The 16,003-nt window shown below is 35.5% G+C and overlaps 1 protein-coding gene across 13 annotated transcripts; it reads left to right on the forward strand.

The window, feature by feature from the left end:
• The first annotated feature begins 5,852 nt into the window (after positions 1–5,852).
• Positions 5,853–15,961, forward strand: LOC106078812 (uncharacterized). Of its 13 annotated transcripts, XR_008779401.1 has the most exons (7): positions 6,170–6,185; positions 11,366–11,422; positions 11,881–12,022; positions 12,392–12,534; positions 14,639–14,705; positions 15,411–15,498; positions 15,791–15,945. XR_008779401.1 is itself a non-coding variant. In XM_056038637.1 (5 exons), the coding sequence occupies exons 1-4, from the start codon at positions 11,891–11,893 to the stop codon at positions 15,429–15,431; spliced, it is 363 nt and encodes a 120-aa protein (XP_055894612.1). In that variant the 5' UTR covers positions 11,366–11,890; the 3' UTR covers positions 15,432–15,498; positions 15,791–15,944. The 13 variants fall into 13 exon arrangements, 1 of the variants encoding a protein (XP_055894612.1); XR_008779403.1 differs by lacking the exons at positions 6,170–6,185; positions 11,366–11,422 and adding an exon at positions 5,853–5,918 and having other exon boundaries at positions 15,791–15,944; XR_008779407.1 differs by lacking the exons at positions 6,170–6,185; positions 11,366–11,422 and adding an exon at positions 5,900–5,918 and having other exon boundaries at positions 11,876–12,022.
• The last annotated feature ends 42 nt before the right edge of the window (positions 15,962–16,003 follow it).

Here is a 16,003-nt window from a genome sequence, read left to right on the forward strand (position 1 = left end):
TATGACAAAAACTTGGCTGCCTTGATAGACTACTAGCTGTATGACAAAGACTTGGCTGCCTTGATAGACTACTAGCTGTATGACAAAATCTTGGCTGCCTTGATAGACTACTAGCTGTATGACAAAAACTTGGCTGCCCTGATAGAGTACTAGCTGTATGACAAAAACTTGGCTGCCCTGATAGAGTACTAGCTGTATGACAAAGACTTGGCTGCCTTGATAGACTACTAGCTGTATGACAAGGACTCGATAATGCCTTGATAGACTACTAGCTGTATGACAAAAACTTGGCTGCCTTGATAGACTACTAGCTGTATGACAAAAACTTGGCTGCCTTGATAGACTACTAGCTGTATGGCAAGGACTTGATAATGCCTTGATAGACTACTAGCTGTATGACAAAGACTTGGCTGCCTTGATAGACTACTAGCTGTATGACAAAAACTTGATAATGCATTGATAGACTACTAGCTGTATGACAAAGACTTGATAATGCCTTGATAGACTACTAGCTGTATGACAAAAACTTGGCTGCCTTGATAGACTACTAGCTGACAAAGACTTGATAATGCCTTGATAGACTACTAGCTGTATGACAAAAACTTGGCTGCCTTGATAGACTACTAGCTTTATGACAAAATCTTGGCTGCCTTGATAGACTACTAGCTGTATGACGAAAACTTGGCTGCCCTGATAGAGTACTAGCTGTATGACAAAGACTTGGCTGCCTTGATAGACTACTAGCTGTATGACAAAAACTTGATAATGCATTGATAGACTACTAGGTGTATGACAAAGACTTGATAATGCCTTGATAGACTACTAGCTGTATGACAAAAACTTGGCTGCCTTGATAGACTACTAGCTGACAAAGACTTGATAATGCATTGATAGACTACTAGCTGTATGACAAAGACTTGATAATGCCTCGATAGACTACTAGCTGTATGACAAAAACTTGGCTGCCTTGATAGACTACTAGCTGTATGAAAAAAACTTGGCTGCCTTGATAGACTACTAGCTGTATGACAAAAACTTGGCTGCCCTGATAGACTACTAGCTGTATGACAAAGACTTGGCTGCCTTGATAGACTACTAGCTGTATGACAAAGACTTGGCTGCCTTGATAGACTACTAGCTGTATGACAAAAACCTGGCTGCCTTGATAGACTACTAGCTGTATGACAAAGACTTGGATGCCTTGATAGACTACTAGCTGTATGACAAAGACTTGGCTGCCTTGATAGACTACTAGCTGTATGACAAAGACTTGGCTGCCTTGATAGACTACTAGCTGTATGACAAAGACTTGGATGCCTTGATAGACTACTAGCTGTTTGACAAAGACTTGGATGCCTTGATAGACTACTAGCTGTATGACAAAGACTTGGCTGCCTTGATAGACTACTAGTTGTATGACAAAGACTTGATAATGCCTTGATAGACTACTAGCTGTATGACAAAGACTTGATAATGCCTTGATAGACTACTAGCTGTATGACAAAGACTTGGCTGTCTTGATAGACTACTAGCTGTATGACAAAGACTTGGATGCCTTGATAGACTACTAGCTGTATGACAAAATCTTGGCTGCCTTGATAGACTACTAGTTGTATGACAAAGACTTGATAATGCCTTGATAGACTACTAGCTGTATGACAAAGACTTGATAATGCCTTGATAGACTACTAGCTGTATGACAAAGACTTGGCTGTCTTGATAGACTACTAGCTGTATGACAAAGACTTGGCTGCCTTGATAGACTACTAGCTGTATGACAAAGACTTGGCTGCCTTGATAGACTACTAGCTGTATGACAAAGACTTGGATGCCTTGATAGACTACTAGCTGTTTGACAAAGACTTGGATGCCTTGATAGACTACTAGCTGTATGACAAAATCTTGGCTGCCTTGATAGACTACTAGTTGTATGACAAAGACTTGATAATGCCTTGATAGACTACTAGCTGTATGACAAAGACTTGATAATGCCTTGATAGACTACTAGCTGTATGACAAAGACTTGATAATGCCTTGATAGACTACTAGCTGTATGACAAAGACTTGGCTGTCTTGATAGACTACTAGCTGTATGACAAAGACTTGGCTGTCTTGATAGACTACTAGCTGTATGACAAAGACTTGGCTGTCTTGATAGACTACTAGCTGTATGACAAAGACTTGGCTGTCTTGATAGACTACTAGCTGTATGACAAAGACTTGGCTGTCTTGATAGACTACTAGCTGTATGACAAAGACTTGGCTGTCTTGATAGACTACTAGCTGTATGACAAAGACTTGGCTGTCTTGATAGACTACTAGCTGTATGACAAAGACTTGGCTGTCTTGATAGACTACTAGCTGTATGACAAAGACTTGGCTGTCTTGATAGACTACTAGCTGTATGACAAAGACTTGGCTGTCTTGATAGACTACTAGCTGTATGACAAAGACTTGATAATGCCTTGATAGACTACTAGCTGTATGACAAAGACTTGGCTGTCTTGATAGACTACTAGCTGTATGACAAAGACTTGGCTGTCTTGATAGACTACTAGCTGTATGACAAAGACTTGATAATGCCTTGATAGACTACTAGCTGTATGACAAAGACTTGGCTGTCTTGATAGACTACTAGCTGTATGACAAAGACTTGGCTGTCTTGATAGACTACTAGCTGTATGACAAAGACTTGGCTGTCTTGATAGACTACTAGCTGTATGACAAAGACTTGATAATGCCTTGATAGACTACTAGCTGTAGGACAAAGACTTGGCTGTCTTGATAGACTACTAGCTGTATGACAAAGACTTGATAATGCCTTGATAGACTACTAGCTGTATGACATAGACTTGGCTGCCTTGATAGATTTTTATTTGATTTTTTATTTGAGGCACATCGGCACAATTTAGGCCATGTCGTGCCTGCAGTCCCTTAAGGACTACGCCTTGATAGACTACTAGCTATATGACAAAGACTAGATAAGGCCTTGATAGACTACTAGCTATATGACAAAGACTAGATAATGCCTTGATAGACTACTAGCTGTATGACAAAAACTAGCTGACTTGATAAGACTACTAGCTGTATGACAAAAGCTTGGCTGTCTTGATAGACTACTAGCTGTATGACAAAGACTTGGCTGTCTTGATAGACTACTAGCTGTATGACAAAGACTTGATAATGTCTTGATAGACTACTAGTTGTATGACAAAGACTTGGCTGCCTTGATAGACTACTAGCTGTATGACAAAGACTTGATACTGCATTGATAGACTACTAGCTGTATGACAAGGTCTTGATAATGCCTTGATAGACTACTAGCTGTATGACAAAAACTTGGCTGCCTTGATAGACTACTAGCTGTATGACAAAGACTTGATAATGCATTGATAGACTACTAGCTGTATGACAAAGACTTGATAATGCATTGATAGACTACTAGCTGTATGACAAAGACTTGATAATGCATTGATAGACTACTAGCTGTATGACAAAGACTTGATAATGCATTGATAGACTACTAGCTGTATGACAAAGACTTGATAATGCATTGATAGACTACTAGCTGTATGACAAAGACTTGATAATGCATTGATAGACTACTAGCTGTATGACAAAGACTTGATAATGCATTGATAGACTACTAGCTGTATGACAAAGACTTGATAATGCATTGATAGACTACTTGCTGTATGACAAAAACTTGGGTGCCTTGAAGGACAATGGGTTCATAAAACCTTGTCTACCTTGGTGGGTTATTTAAAAAGTGCACATCTTGGCTATGACTGTATTTATCTCACTGTTCCTCATTCATCCAAATTTTGAGCCATACATATAAACCAACCTAATGATTTAATTCCAACATGTTGTTGTTAGTTGTTTCCAGTTAGTGCTGCTTCTTGGCTACACTGATGGTAACTTGAATGTATGAAATAGAATATGCCACTTTGAATGGATGTGCCACATAATTGTCTATATTGTTGGACAACATGGAACTATTATTTCCATCAATGTGCTAACAACTGTTCAAACAGGAGGGATGATTGTGTTTACTCAGAAGCTAATTCTGATCCCATCAAGGTCTAAAGCCATCCAGGGGTGTAGCTAGGAATCTATTGGTGCAACCCCTCTTATTCACACAAGAAATAGGCCTTAGATAATAAATATTTTGCCTTCCTTATATTATAAAGACCCCTCTACCAAAACCCGCCAGCTTCATAGAAGCACTTGTCAACCCACCCCTGCCCAGATAAAAGATTTGCAATAAAATAATTTGGTCCAAATAATGTTTTCATGACTCAACACCTTAGACTAATCACAGAACTCTTCATTATATTATATTGACTGAAATCAGAATTAATAAAGACAAGGGAAAATTTTTATGAATATTAATTATATATGAGAGACTGCAGTGTACAAGATTAAAGGTTAACCAAAACAGCTGCTGATTACAGAAAGGCAACAAGTTTTGGTGTTACTGAAAACACAAGGATAAAAAAAAGTGTTAGCAGAAAATTTCTAGAACTAGATTAAGAGATCTACATGTTTTTTTTAATGTCTTAGATACATCTAGAATTAGAATTACTTTTTGTTAAATATCTTAGAAACACAATCTCAAATTTTTTAAGGGTTCTGGTTTGCTGTAGTTTATAGCTCTAGTAAAGTTCACCTTTCATCCCTGGGGCAGATGATGTAAAGGTCAAATGTTTCTATGGCCCATGGTTAGTGAGGGTGTCATGTGGCCAGCACAACAACCAACCGCCTTTACTTTTCCCCAACTAATGTCAGGTACCCATTAGAGCTGGTTGGACTCAGAAGTGCCCAAAAGTTCATGAAAGTAAAAATCCAAGTCTTCACCAGGACTCAAACCCAGGACCCTTGGTTCAGAAGCGAAGTGCTTTACCACTCAGCTATCGTGCCTCCAGTGTATAGCTCTAATTTTTTTTTTTAGATCCAGATGTATCTCGTGTTTTATTTAACCTAGATGTAAAAGTCTAATCTAGATAGGCCCCTTATCCTCTAGATCTATTAATCATTGTTAATAATATAAGCTATGGTTTATCATTACGTTATTTTTCTTCTACAAAATGTAACAAACTGCAAGGATATTAGATTTAGATTTTACTACTTCAGTTATGTTGAGTTTAGTTTACAAGAATTGAAGGTGTATAGATATATCTATATAGATCTAGTCAGGGCTTTTTTTGTAACGTCAATGTAATGTACCGGCACCTTTTTCAATGTGGGGAAAACATTATTACTTTTCTTGTATTGTAACGTTTTTTATTAATATATTAGTAGTTAAAAGTTAGCGAAAACAAAAAGCACTGGATCTAGTATTATAGAGTGTAGTCTAGATATCTATACCGGGTATACCTCAATCTAAAATTCGTTAGGTCAAATCATGATAGATCTAGCATCATATAGATCTATAAATTTGTTGAATTTCATATTAGGTCAGCAGATCTTGCGCTCAGCCAAGGGATCATTGTTGGTTAGATCTGGACTAATAATATCGTGAACGATATGAAGTGTGAGTGTGCTAACTTTTGCCGTCATGATCATATGGACATATGATATTCTAGTGTCACTCATCCAATGATTGAATGAATATGGTTCAATGGCAATGAAATTATGAATGGGTACTTAATTGAATTGAACAACGGTACATTTAGAACAGTGTAGATTTATCATCTTAAAGTAATTAAATAGATTAACTAGGATGAAACTTGAAATATTGATCTAGATTTCTAGAGCTAAGCTTGATAAAATGTTGCTTGCGTAGAGACTTCTTAGCCCTCACTGAACAGAACTCAGGATTTTCACGTGATTTTTTATTAAACTTTTGACGTGGAAGAGCATACCTCTTGTGTTTATGTCAGTTTAAGCATTACTTCAATTTCGCAATATTACCTGTAAATACATTTAAATTTATCTAGATATTTATTTAGCTTTTAAAAGAATCCGCCTGCCCATTTCTCTTATTGCTAATAAAAATAATATCACTCTGACACATTTAGAACCATTTTTTAAGTGCCAACGAAGTCCTAGATCTACTTTCCTTTTATTAATCATAATAAAGATGGGAGAGAATAAATAAAAAAGGGATATTCTTATTGTCTAGATCTATATATAGATTTCCTATTCTAGACTAGTAACTTAAGTAACACTTGTAATAAGTTGTAAACAATGAAAACTTCTTTTTGTTTAAATCTAGAATAGCAATATATCTATCATATAGAATATAGATAGATCTAGACTCTAATATAGATCTATATCTAGACTCTAGGCCTTCTACTAAGTTCTCTAGAATCTAGAGTCTCTAGATCTAGATTCTAGTCATTCTAGATCTAGATCTCTAGCTAGTACTAGATCTATTAATATTAATTACTAATAAATAGTAGGCCTAAGTAATAGTACTAGATCTAGGTTAAACTAGGTAGTAGACTAGTAGTAGTACTAGTAGAAGTAGTAGGCATAACTTTATATAGTAATAGATCTAGTACTAATACTGTTACTTTACTATTAGTATTACTAGATCTATAGTATAGTAAAATACTAAAATTAGTAAAACAATAGTAATTAAGTAATACTAACTTTACTACTTATAGTTAAGTTTGTGTAGTAATAGTCTAGTTACAAGTCTATTAATAGTAAATATTTAGGCCTATACGGTGATACCCTTTAGAAAATATATATATACTAATATTATATAGAACTATTATGCTGATTGCCTCCGATACTATTTAACTATTAAGTGATAAGTCTATAATTAGTATTATCATTTATGATTTTTATTTGTGATATACTATGTTACATGTACATCAGCTAGTACTATAATGTACACTACTTAAATTATAACCTAATTCTTGAAAAAGTCATATAGATTAGATCTAGAGTCTAGAGCTAATACAGACTAAAACTTTGACTTACTTAGATTTACACTTAGGTCCTCCCGCACCATTCGGCATATTGGGCAGCAAGCTGTCTCCATAAAGATCTGTCGTTGGCAATGTCTGAAGCCTCCTCCCACCTGGTGTCCACTGTTCTGAGGTCCTATACGAAGGTGTGGCGCCAAGTAATATGATGATGTCCCTGTTTGCGCTTTCCTCGTATTGGCCTCCATGTCATCGCAACTCTTGGTATACGTAGTTCATTTTGTCATAGAACATATCCCGCAAACCTCATGCAATGCTCTGTCACAACCTCACTAAGTGTTCGACTCCCAGTTCGGCAAAGGATTTCCTTGTTTGAGACCCGATCTGTGTAACTGACTCCCAAAATTCGTGTCAGCCATTTTTGTTGAGCCACATTTAGCCTTTTCTCAATTTTGACAGATGATTTCTATGTCTCACATGCATATGTTGCAGTTGGGATGACAATTGTGTTAAGGTGTATTTTTGTCTCGCACCCAATGGCTTGGCTTGGCCAAATAGGCTGCAGCCTTTAGAAAATGCTCCCTGCCTTTCCTATTCGGCTCGCTACCTCATGGTAGGCATCCCCATCATTTGTTATTATGCTGCCAAGGTAAGTGAACTTGTCCAGCTCTTCAAACTTTGACTCGCCAAGTCTGACGGGGGCCCCTTTGCCTTTTATCCCACTCGCAAAATTTTGGTCTTATCTAAGTTTATGCGGAGGCCAATTTTGGGTGCTTCTCTATCTAGGCTCTCTGTCATTTCTTGTATGCCTTTATTTGTAGCCCCGAGTAGTGCAATGTCATCAGCAAAGTCCAAGTCCATTATTCGATTTTGTTCACGCCATGGAATACCAAAGGCAGTCTGTCTCATTGCTCTCCTCATTATGTAATCAATGGCTAGGAGGAAAAGGAAGGGAGATAAGATGCACCCCCTGTCTCACACCTGCTGAAAAACTTGGTTGTTCCTTCTTCTGTTTTAATGCAGCAACTAGACTGACTGTGTAGGTGTCGTAGGATCTGGATGAATTTTTCTGGGATGCCATATTCTCTAACTATTTTCCATAGTGATTCTTTGAAGGGTGAAAAAATCTCTAGCTTTCATTCCCCTCTAAAGAAGCTGATTGTCTGTATGCTTGAACTTTCAAGTAAAGAATAGGCTAAAAAGCATCTTGAAACAAGAATACTTTCATCATATTGAAGACTGTTGGTAAAGATGTTCTACTAGAAATTAATTTGATCACAATCATAAATAATCTGTCAGCAAGTAGATTGCTGATCTTCATATATTTTGAATATAGATAAGTTATTGTATACAGTAGAACAGGGGTGGGCAACCTTTTTGTATTGAGGGCCGCATTTAAAAAAATGTTAAAAATTGGGGGTTATATATTTTTATATATATATATATATATATATATATTAGGGGTGCACCAGATAGTCGCTCCGGCTTCTGCCGAATATCACCTATTTAATATGCATAAAGTGGACCTCGTTCCATTAATGTCTGTTGTAGAATGTTTTAATGTTTATAATGTGCTTAAAAATAGAGCCATTATGAATATGCACCAAACATCGTTTATTATAAAGACAAGGCGTGTTAATAACTTAATATAAATAGAAATGAAACTTTACATCATAAATGCGCTTTACATACAGAGCAGCAATGGCTGGCACTTTTTTCAATTTGTCTTGACCTTTGAGTAGCTTAGTTAACATGTTAAAATGCTACATTCCTTGACTACGTCATGCTGACCAGACGTCTGTCTAGCTGTGCAGGTATATCTCCAGAGGTAGAGATGAACAACTCCCACCCCTTTTATTTGTTTAGTCCATCACATTGAGGTTTTTTTATAGGTAGGTGACCACAAGTTAAATACGATGGACGTAGGTTTAATGTCAGCGTATTGACACTCTCTAGAGGTCACACCTTTCGAGGGAACTAAGTTTGTTTACTTAGTAGTTAATCTTTATTAAGGGGGCTGGACTACAAGAGCCACACCTCTAAGGTAACTAGGTATATTTCCAGATGAACAACTCCCTCCCCCTTTTATTTGTTTAGTCCATCACATTGAGTTCATTGATTACGATGGACGTAAGCACTCTCTAGAGGTCACACGAGGGAACTATGTTTTTTAATTAGTAGTTAATCTTAATTGGGGGGGGGTGGACTGGACTTCAAGCCAAACATCTACACGGGTATCCGGACAAAGAGTTTGCTTATTTGGAGAAAAATCTTAATCACGTGTTTGGGCTAGAGGCCACACCTTTTCAAGTGTGCCGAGTCACTTGAACATAAATCTCAATTAGTAAGCTGGACTAAAGATCAAATGCATCTAAACGAGTGACCTTTAGCTACACAGAACTCAAACCGCGAGATTATATAGTCCAGTTAGCCAGTTACTAATTATTTTGTAGAAGACACGACCAGGGCTATCTTTAAATGGAGAGCTAAACACCCCCTACTCTTTATTTTATTTCTTTGGTCTTTGACACCCAATTTATTGATAGACATTTACCATTTATAAGCCAGAATGAAAAAAACACAACGTGCTAACAAAGGATATTACACTGTCAATAAATATTACGGTTAAATAATTTTTTTCTAACGTGTTAACTTGAATATTACTCCTGCAGTTAAGTGTCTTGATTTGATAACAATATTCTTAATAATTAGTGACACTCAATTAACTCCTTGTTATTACTAATTTTTTTTTACTTAAGATGCGTACTTAGCCAGTGTGTATCAGGCCAGGACGACTTTTACACACCTGACATCCATAGGCTTACTATCGTTCCCTATTGTAACAGTTACTGAAACCACGAATAAAATAATTAATAAGTAATAATTAAGGAAGATGTTTCTGACATACGTTCTATACATTTAATGTTTCTTACGTACGTTCTTTGCACAATAAAATAAATTGAATAATAGTACCGCAGTTAGATCTAGCAAACAAAGAAACAATATGCTGGAGCGTAAAAAAAAAACAACAACCCTTGACCTCTAACTAGTGGACGGGTATAATTTATCTATACGTTTGACTGACCATGCCAATGTGTTATTTTTTTAGACTGACACCCAACTCTATTGCGTGCGTATGCTCAAGGAAAAAAACAATGCTTGATGGTTAACACAAACAACTATACACACTACACTAGGACTACATGTGTAGGCTCATTAGGTATATCTGACCAAGTTTGATGGTCTGAAATTCATGAACACACACATCCGACCACTATACAAGGCAGACTGTACTTAACTTATGAGATTTACATTACTAACTAGTTAAATATATACTAACATTCATGCTATACAGATTTACTGTTAAGTTTGAATAAATCAATCAGTAACAGAGTTTAAAACAATAAGGTATATAAAAGGAAAAAAAAACAACCAATATAGGTATGTTATTTAACAGTTTCGTAAAATGTTCAGCAATACAAGATATTTACAAGACACTTAGGTATCCGTCCCCGGCCGAATATCAAATTTTACTATCCGGTCGTATCCGGCCCCGGTCGGATATCAAAAAGTACAATCCGGTGCACCCCTAATATATATTTATATATATTGTTGTAACCCTGCCTTGCACCAGTGCTTGAGGTGCGCACTAGTGAACGTAAACAGAAAGACTCTAGAATGGAGAGAAGAACAGTGCATCAGGGATTGTGAAGAGTCTGAATGTTTGGGAAACTAAGAGGCCAACTTTTGTGCTACCTGAAGGTTGTAGTAGGGACCTGGGGCGTAGCGGGGAAGGCTGTCTTTGGTCCACATTCGGGTTAAGTAGCAAAGGACTGGTATACTTAGTAGTAAGACTCTGGGGAAGCTAAAGGATGTTATGTGTTTACCCTGGTGAATAAACACCTGTATTTATTTTCTGTTAAACTGTGTTGAGTTACCTACCTTTACGTTGAGTGCCTACCGTAGAGTTGCAACAATATATATACTTACAACTTAGAAAAATATGCTAGCTAACTGCAGTATGTCTTTTAATTCATATTTATACTGTATGTTACATTTACTTTAACTTTTTTCACATTCCCAATTGAGGAATTACAACAAGAGTTTGCAATTTCTGAAACCAATTTTACTATTTAAAAATAATAATACAATAATTGCTATAGTCTTTTTACATCACAACATTACATCGTAAATGTACAGCTGTACTTAATGTGAAGTATTTAACTGTTTACACTCGTGCCTAATGTTCCTGAACCGTGGAACTAGCTTACTAGTTGTTATACTTGTGACTGCTGTCAAATTAGTCATTCACCATCAACCTGTGATTACACTTGTTTATTTTCCAAAAAAAAATGCTTCTTTACATATGTATGTGTACCCAAATAATGTTAAAGCTTAGCAGCAAAGTTTTTTAAAGTGTGGAAATAAAACTTCTGGCACCCATTAAGCTACCGCGGAAGTACTGACATGAACTTCTCTTACAGGTCATAATTTACATGAAGTTGTGTTCTCCGGAGCTGAATTAGCTTCTGCTCTAAATGGTGAGCTGATGGTATTGAAAACTGTTTTTTTGGCGTCAATTCCATAAGGAATCCAATAAGTCTGGTACTTTTAACCATTTCACTATAAATATTTTCACCTTTTAACAAAGGAAAATGACAAAACCTTTTTTCACTTGTTGGCCTGGAGAAATTGGAAATTCTTCACTAGAAATATTAGTCACAAGGTCATAGTCCATGTGGCCCTCGGGCTGTAATTTGCCCACCCCTGCAGTAGAAGGAACTTTTAGTTGCTCCATTTTACTAAGCCTGTAATGAAGTATTCAGTTAAAAATAATAAAGGTTATGAGTATACTGTACATTTTGTGATACACATTAAGATTTTATATAGCCTCTTAACCTACATACATATAGAAATACTTATCAATACGGAATTGCACTTTTGTTTTTATACTCAAATTTTTTATTGCATTATATAACTTTATATATTGTGAGGTCAGGTACCAATAGATGCACATCATATCAGATGTTACTTGTGGACCAGTTCCTGGATCATATGATAATGCTAGAGCTGAATATGACATCTGTTCCACCCCTGAAGTCAAGCACTTTATCACTAGGAAACCATGCCCCCCTGACAATGTAAGGAAATAATTAATTTTTCTTGACTTGTAGACAGTTATAAAATGTACCACATGCTTAGTTTTCATGCCTTGTATACTGTTTCACTTTGACCTTTGCAATGTTTACCAGAATGTTTTAAGAATGCCATAACTTTCTATGTTGCAGTCATTAGCTTAAGTGTCAAAGAAAACAGTCCATGCTTTAGCCACATTAGAGCATCTTTTTGATTGGCAATGGTGCACTGGGTGTGTTATTTGTTTGCTTCTGTAATGTGTTGGTATATATTGGCTGTAGTATCATTTCAACTTTCAACCATGTTGACTATAGACCCTAACTTGAGTTTGAAATATTATAGTAGTTATTGAAGTTAATTTGTTTCTATTTCAGAAAGATTTGTGCAGACTCCATCCTGTGGTTCAGCTCATGAACAGAATGATACACACAAAATGTCAGGAGGCAGGATTGGTGAAGTGGGAAATTCTCCAACCTGACTTGATAATTACTGATGCATTAATCTTCTATAACTCCAGGTAGCCAAATCTGTTACATATGTTGAACTTTAAAAATTTGCATATCATTTCAATGTGCATTCATCATTAAAGGGAATGTCAGATGGATTTGACAATTTCTGATATAATATGTGTTTTGAAAAGGGATGCAGTGGTTGAGTGGTTAAGCGCTTGGCTTCTGAACCTGGGGTCCTGGGTTTGAATCTCAGTGAAGACTGGGATTTTGAACTTCAGGATTTTTAGGGCGCTACTGAGTCCACCCAACTCTAATGGGTACCCTGACTTTAATTGGGGAAAGTAATGGCAGTTGGTCGTTGTGCTGGTCAAAGAAAGAGAGAACCTTAACATCATCTGCCCTATAGATCGCAAGGTCTGAAAGGGTAACTTTACTTTATGTGTTTTGATTTACAGATAATGAATATATTCTTTTTTTTTTTTTTTTTTTTTATGCAATAATAACTAAGTAATTGAAGTTTTTCAGACGGAATTTTCCTGCGCATCCAAAACTGCCAGACTTTCACTGGGTTTCTATGTGACGTCACACAAACCTATTAATTTAATCTATTGACTCATTGTATAACGGAAAAACATACAGTAAAGTTTACATTCTCATAAAAGAAATATATCTTCGTCTATGCAGTTACATCCAGATCTTGTAAACAAAGAAAACAATGCGTGCCAAAAGTAGATTTACATGCTTGTAAGTGTATTTTCTCACCTTATCACTCAACACACAACAAACACTATTGCTTGGTTGTCTTAACATGACTGACTACACGTAGTCTAGACTAGCCTTACACTGATCAGTTTGTTTGAATCAGTCAGACACACGATCTATTTACTTTCTGGGACAGGGAGGGGCTTGGATGAAAATTTGTTTTTTCTCGAGTTGGTTATCCTAATGCTTTTATTTATACATAACAGCCTAACAGCTACTGTAAGAATGAAGGGATATGATTGGTTAAATCTAGTTTCCCTTTCAGTATTGTTAATGAAAGTGACGTTTACCTAATTTAAAAACAAAATCTCAAAGAACCCCGTTTTTTTTTTTTTAGATGTCAAGAATTTATTGACTAATTTATTAAATATAAATGTTTCTAAGCATTTAAATAAAAAATGGTAAAATGTTTACTATTAAAACACTAATGCAGAATTTAAGTATGTCAATAACTCAAATTTGAAAAACCATCAGAGTTTCCCTTGAAATTATTTGCTATGAAAGCAAACTAACAAAAACATTTGAAACAAAAAATTTGCATTGTTATTCTTGTCAAGAATTGACTGGATGTTGGTAGTAGAAATATGTCTATGTTGTTGTTTTTTGTTTTGTACATGTAGTTAAAAGCATAAATCATTTAGTTACCTATAGAGGTTATAGTAATACTTATGGTTACATCTGTAAATGTGTTTTCATCAGTTTAGGTGTCTTTGGTTTCACAATGTCTGTACATGACTTCTTCTATATTTTCCCCATCTGATAACAACTATCCATTAAAGCTTGTTTATTTAAAAACATCTTATAATCAAAAGTAAAAGTATCCCCACTCTCCCAGTAAATTCATAGTCTTTAATAATATATAAATATATAATAATAATACATAGATACATTTTTTCCAGAAGTTTCCAGTCCAAGACATTCTTATTGGGAAGTGAAACAAATGAGATCTTTTTGTTATTTCCCCTTTTTTTGTTTTAGAAATTATATATTTAAATATTTGTAGATACTAGTTAGCCCCAAAGTCAAAATTTCCTTTCAGACCTTGCAATCTATAGGGCAGATAATGTTCAAGTCATCAGTTTCTGTGGCCCATGTTTAATGAGGGTGTCATGTGGCCAGCACAACGACCAAATGCCTTTACTTTTCCCCAACTAAAGTAAGGTACCTATTAGAGCTGGGTGGACTCAGAAGCGCCCAAAGATCCTTAAATTGAAAATCCCAATCTTCACAAAGATTTTAAACTCTACACCTACAGTTCAGAAGTCAAGTGCTTAACAGCTCAGCCACTGTGCCTCCTAGTTAGCCCCATGAATTCTTATAAATAATTTTGAAATAAAGTTATTCTCTCTTTGCAGATCAACATCTTTGTATCATTTTCAACACAATAACTAGTCTTTTCTGTTTCAGATCAAGAAACAAAAAAATGAAGAGGGTGCTCCAGAACTGTACATGTCATTGTGACATTACCATTAAGGTGAAGTTATTTAAACATTGTTCAACTGTCCTAGAATGTCTTGTTTTGTTTGTGAATTGTTTTATCGTGACGGCCATCAACAAAACTTTTAGTTTTATGTCTTTTATCGTCTATTTAATGCATGCCTTTTATATTTTTTTAATTTGTTTTCTTATAGTTTTTTTAAGTTTATTTTTATTCATTCAGTGCAGTTTTTGTTTAAATCCTTTGGAGAATAAGTCTAATTCTGTGAGTTTGAATTTTTGTCTATAAGTTTCCAGTCTAAGACATTCTTATTTGGAAGTGAAACAAATGAGATCTTTTTGTTTTTTCCCCTTTTTTTGGTTTAGAAATTATATATTTAAATATTTGTAGATACTAGTTAGCCCCAAAGTCAAAATTCCCTTTCAGACCTTGCAATCTATAGGGCAGATAATGTTCAAGTCATCAGTTTCTGTGGCCCATGGTTAATGAGGGTGTCATGTGGCCAGCACAGCGACCAAATGCCTTTACTTTTCCCCAACTAAAGTAAGGTACCTATTAGAGCTGGGTGGACTCAGAAGGGCTCAAAGATCCTTAAAAAATAAATCCCACACTTCAAAAGGATTCAAACTCTAGACCTACAGTTCAGAAGTCAAATGCTTAACTGCTAAGTCACTGCGCCTCCTAGTTAGCCCCATGAATTCTTATAAATAATTTTCAAATAAAGTTATTCTCTCTTTGCAGATAAATATCTTTGTATCATAAATAGACCTACAGTTCAGAAGCCAAGTGCTTAACTTCTCAGCCAGTAACCCAAATGTTCAGTGTAAAAGTGAGTGCCAATTCAATGTTAGTTTGAAAATGTAACAAAGTAGATACTGACTTTCATGGTAAACATTATTTTCACCTTATAGACAGTTATTGTCAACTACTAAGACCTGTATTGAATAGATGTTGTATATTACACATGCCTACTTCTACTACCAACATTATTTTATGAAAACCAAACAAGAAAGCATTGTTATGATGCTTATTCTAATTGAATTGTTTTATTGATGATAGCTCTTATTTTATCAATGCCTTTTGCAATCATTCTTAAATCAATGAATTTTTATTCTCCTTAGGCCATACTGACAAGATAGAGAACAATTATGGATAATGAAATTCATCAATCAATTGAACTGTAATTTCCTGGATATTTGACATGTTGGTTATAAATGTATCAATAGTATTGTCTAAAGATATTCAATTGATAACAACCAATCTTTTGTTTGTCACTTAGTATGTTTCTTGCAGAGATAGTTATGTGTTGTTGTTGTTTTTTTCTTTCACATATA

The sequence above is a fragment of the Biomphalaria glabrata genome, chromosome 8 (assembly GCF_947242115.1).
Source record: "Biomphalaria glabrata chromosome 8, xgBioGlab47.1, whole genome shotgun sequence".
Classification (NCBI taxonomy): Eukaryota; Metazoa; Mollusca; class Gastropoda; family Planorbidae; genus Biomphalaria; species Biomphalaria glabrata.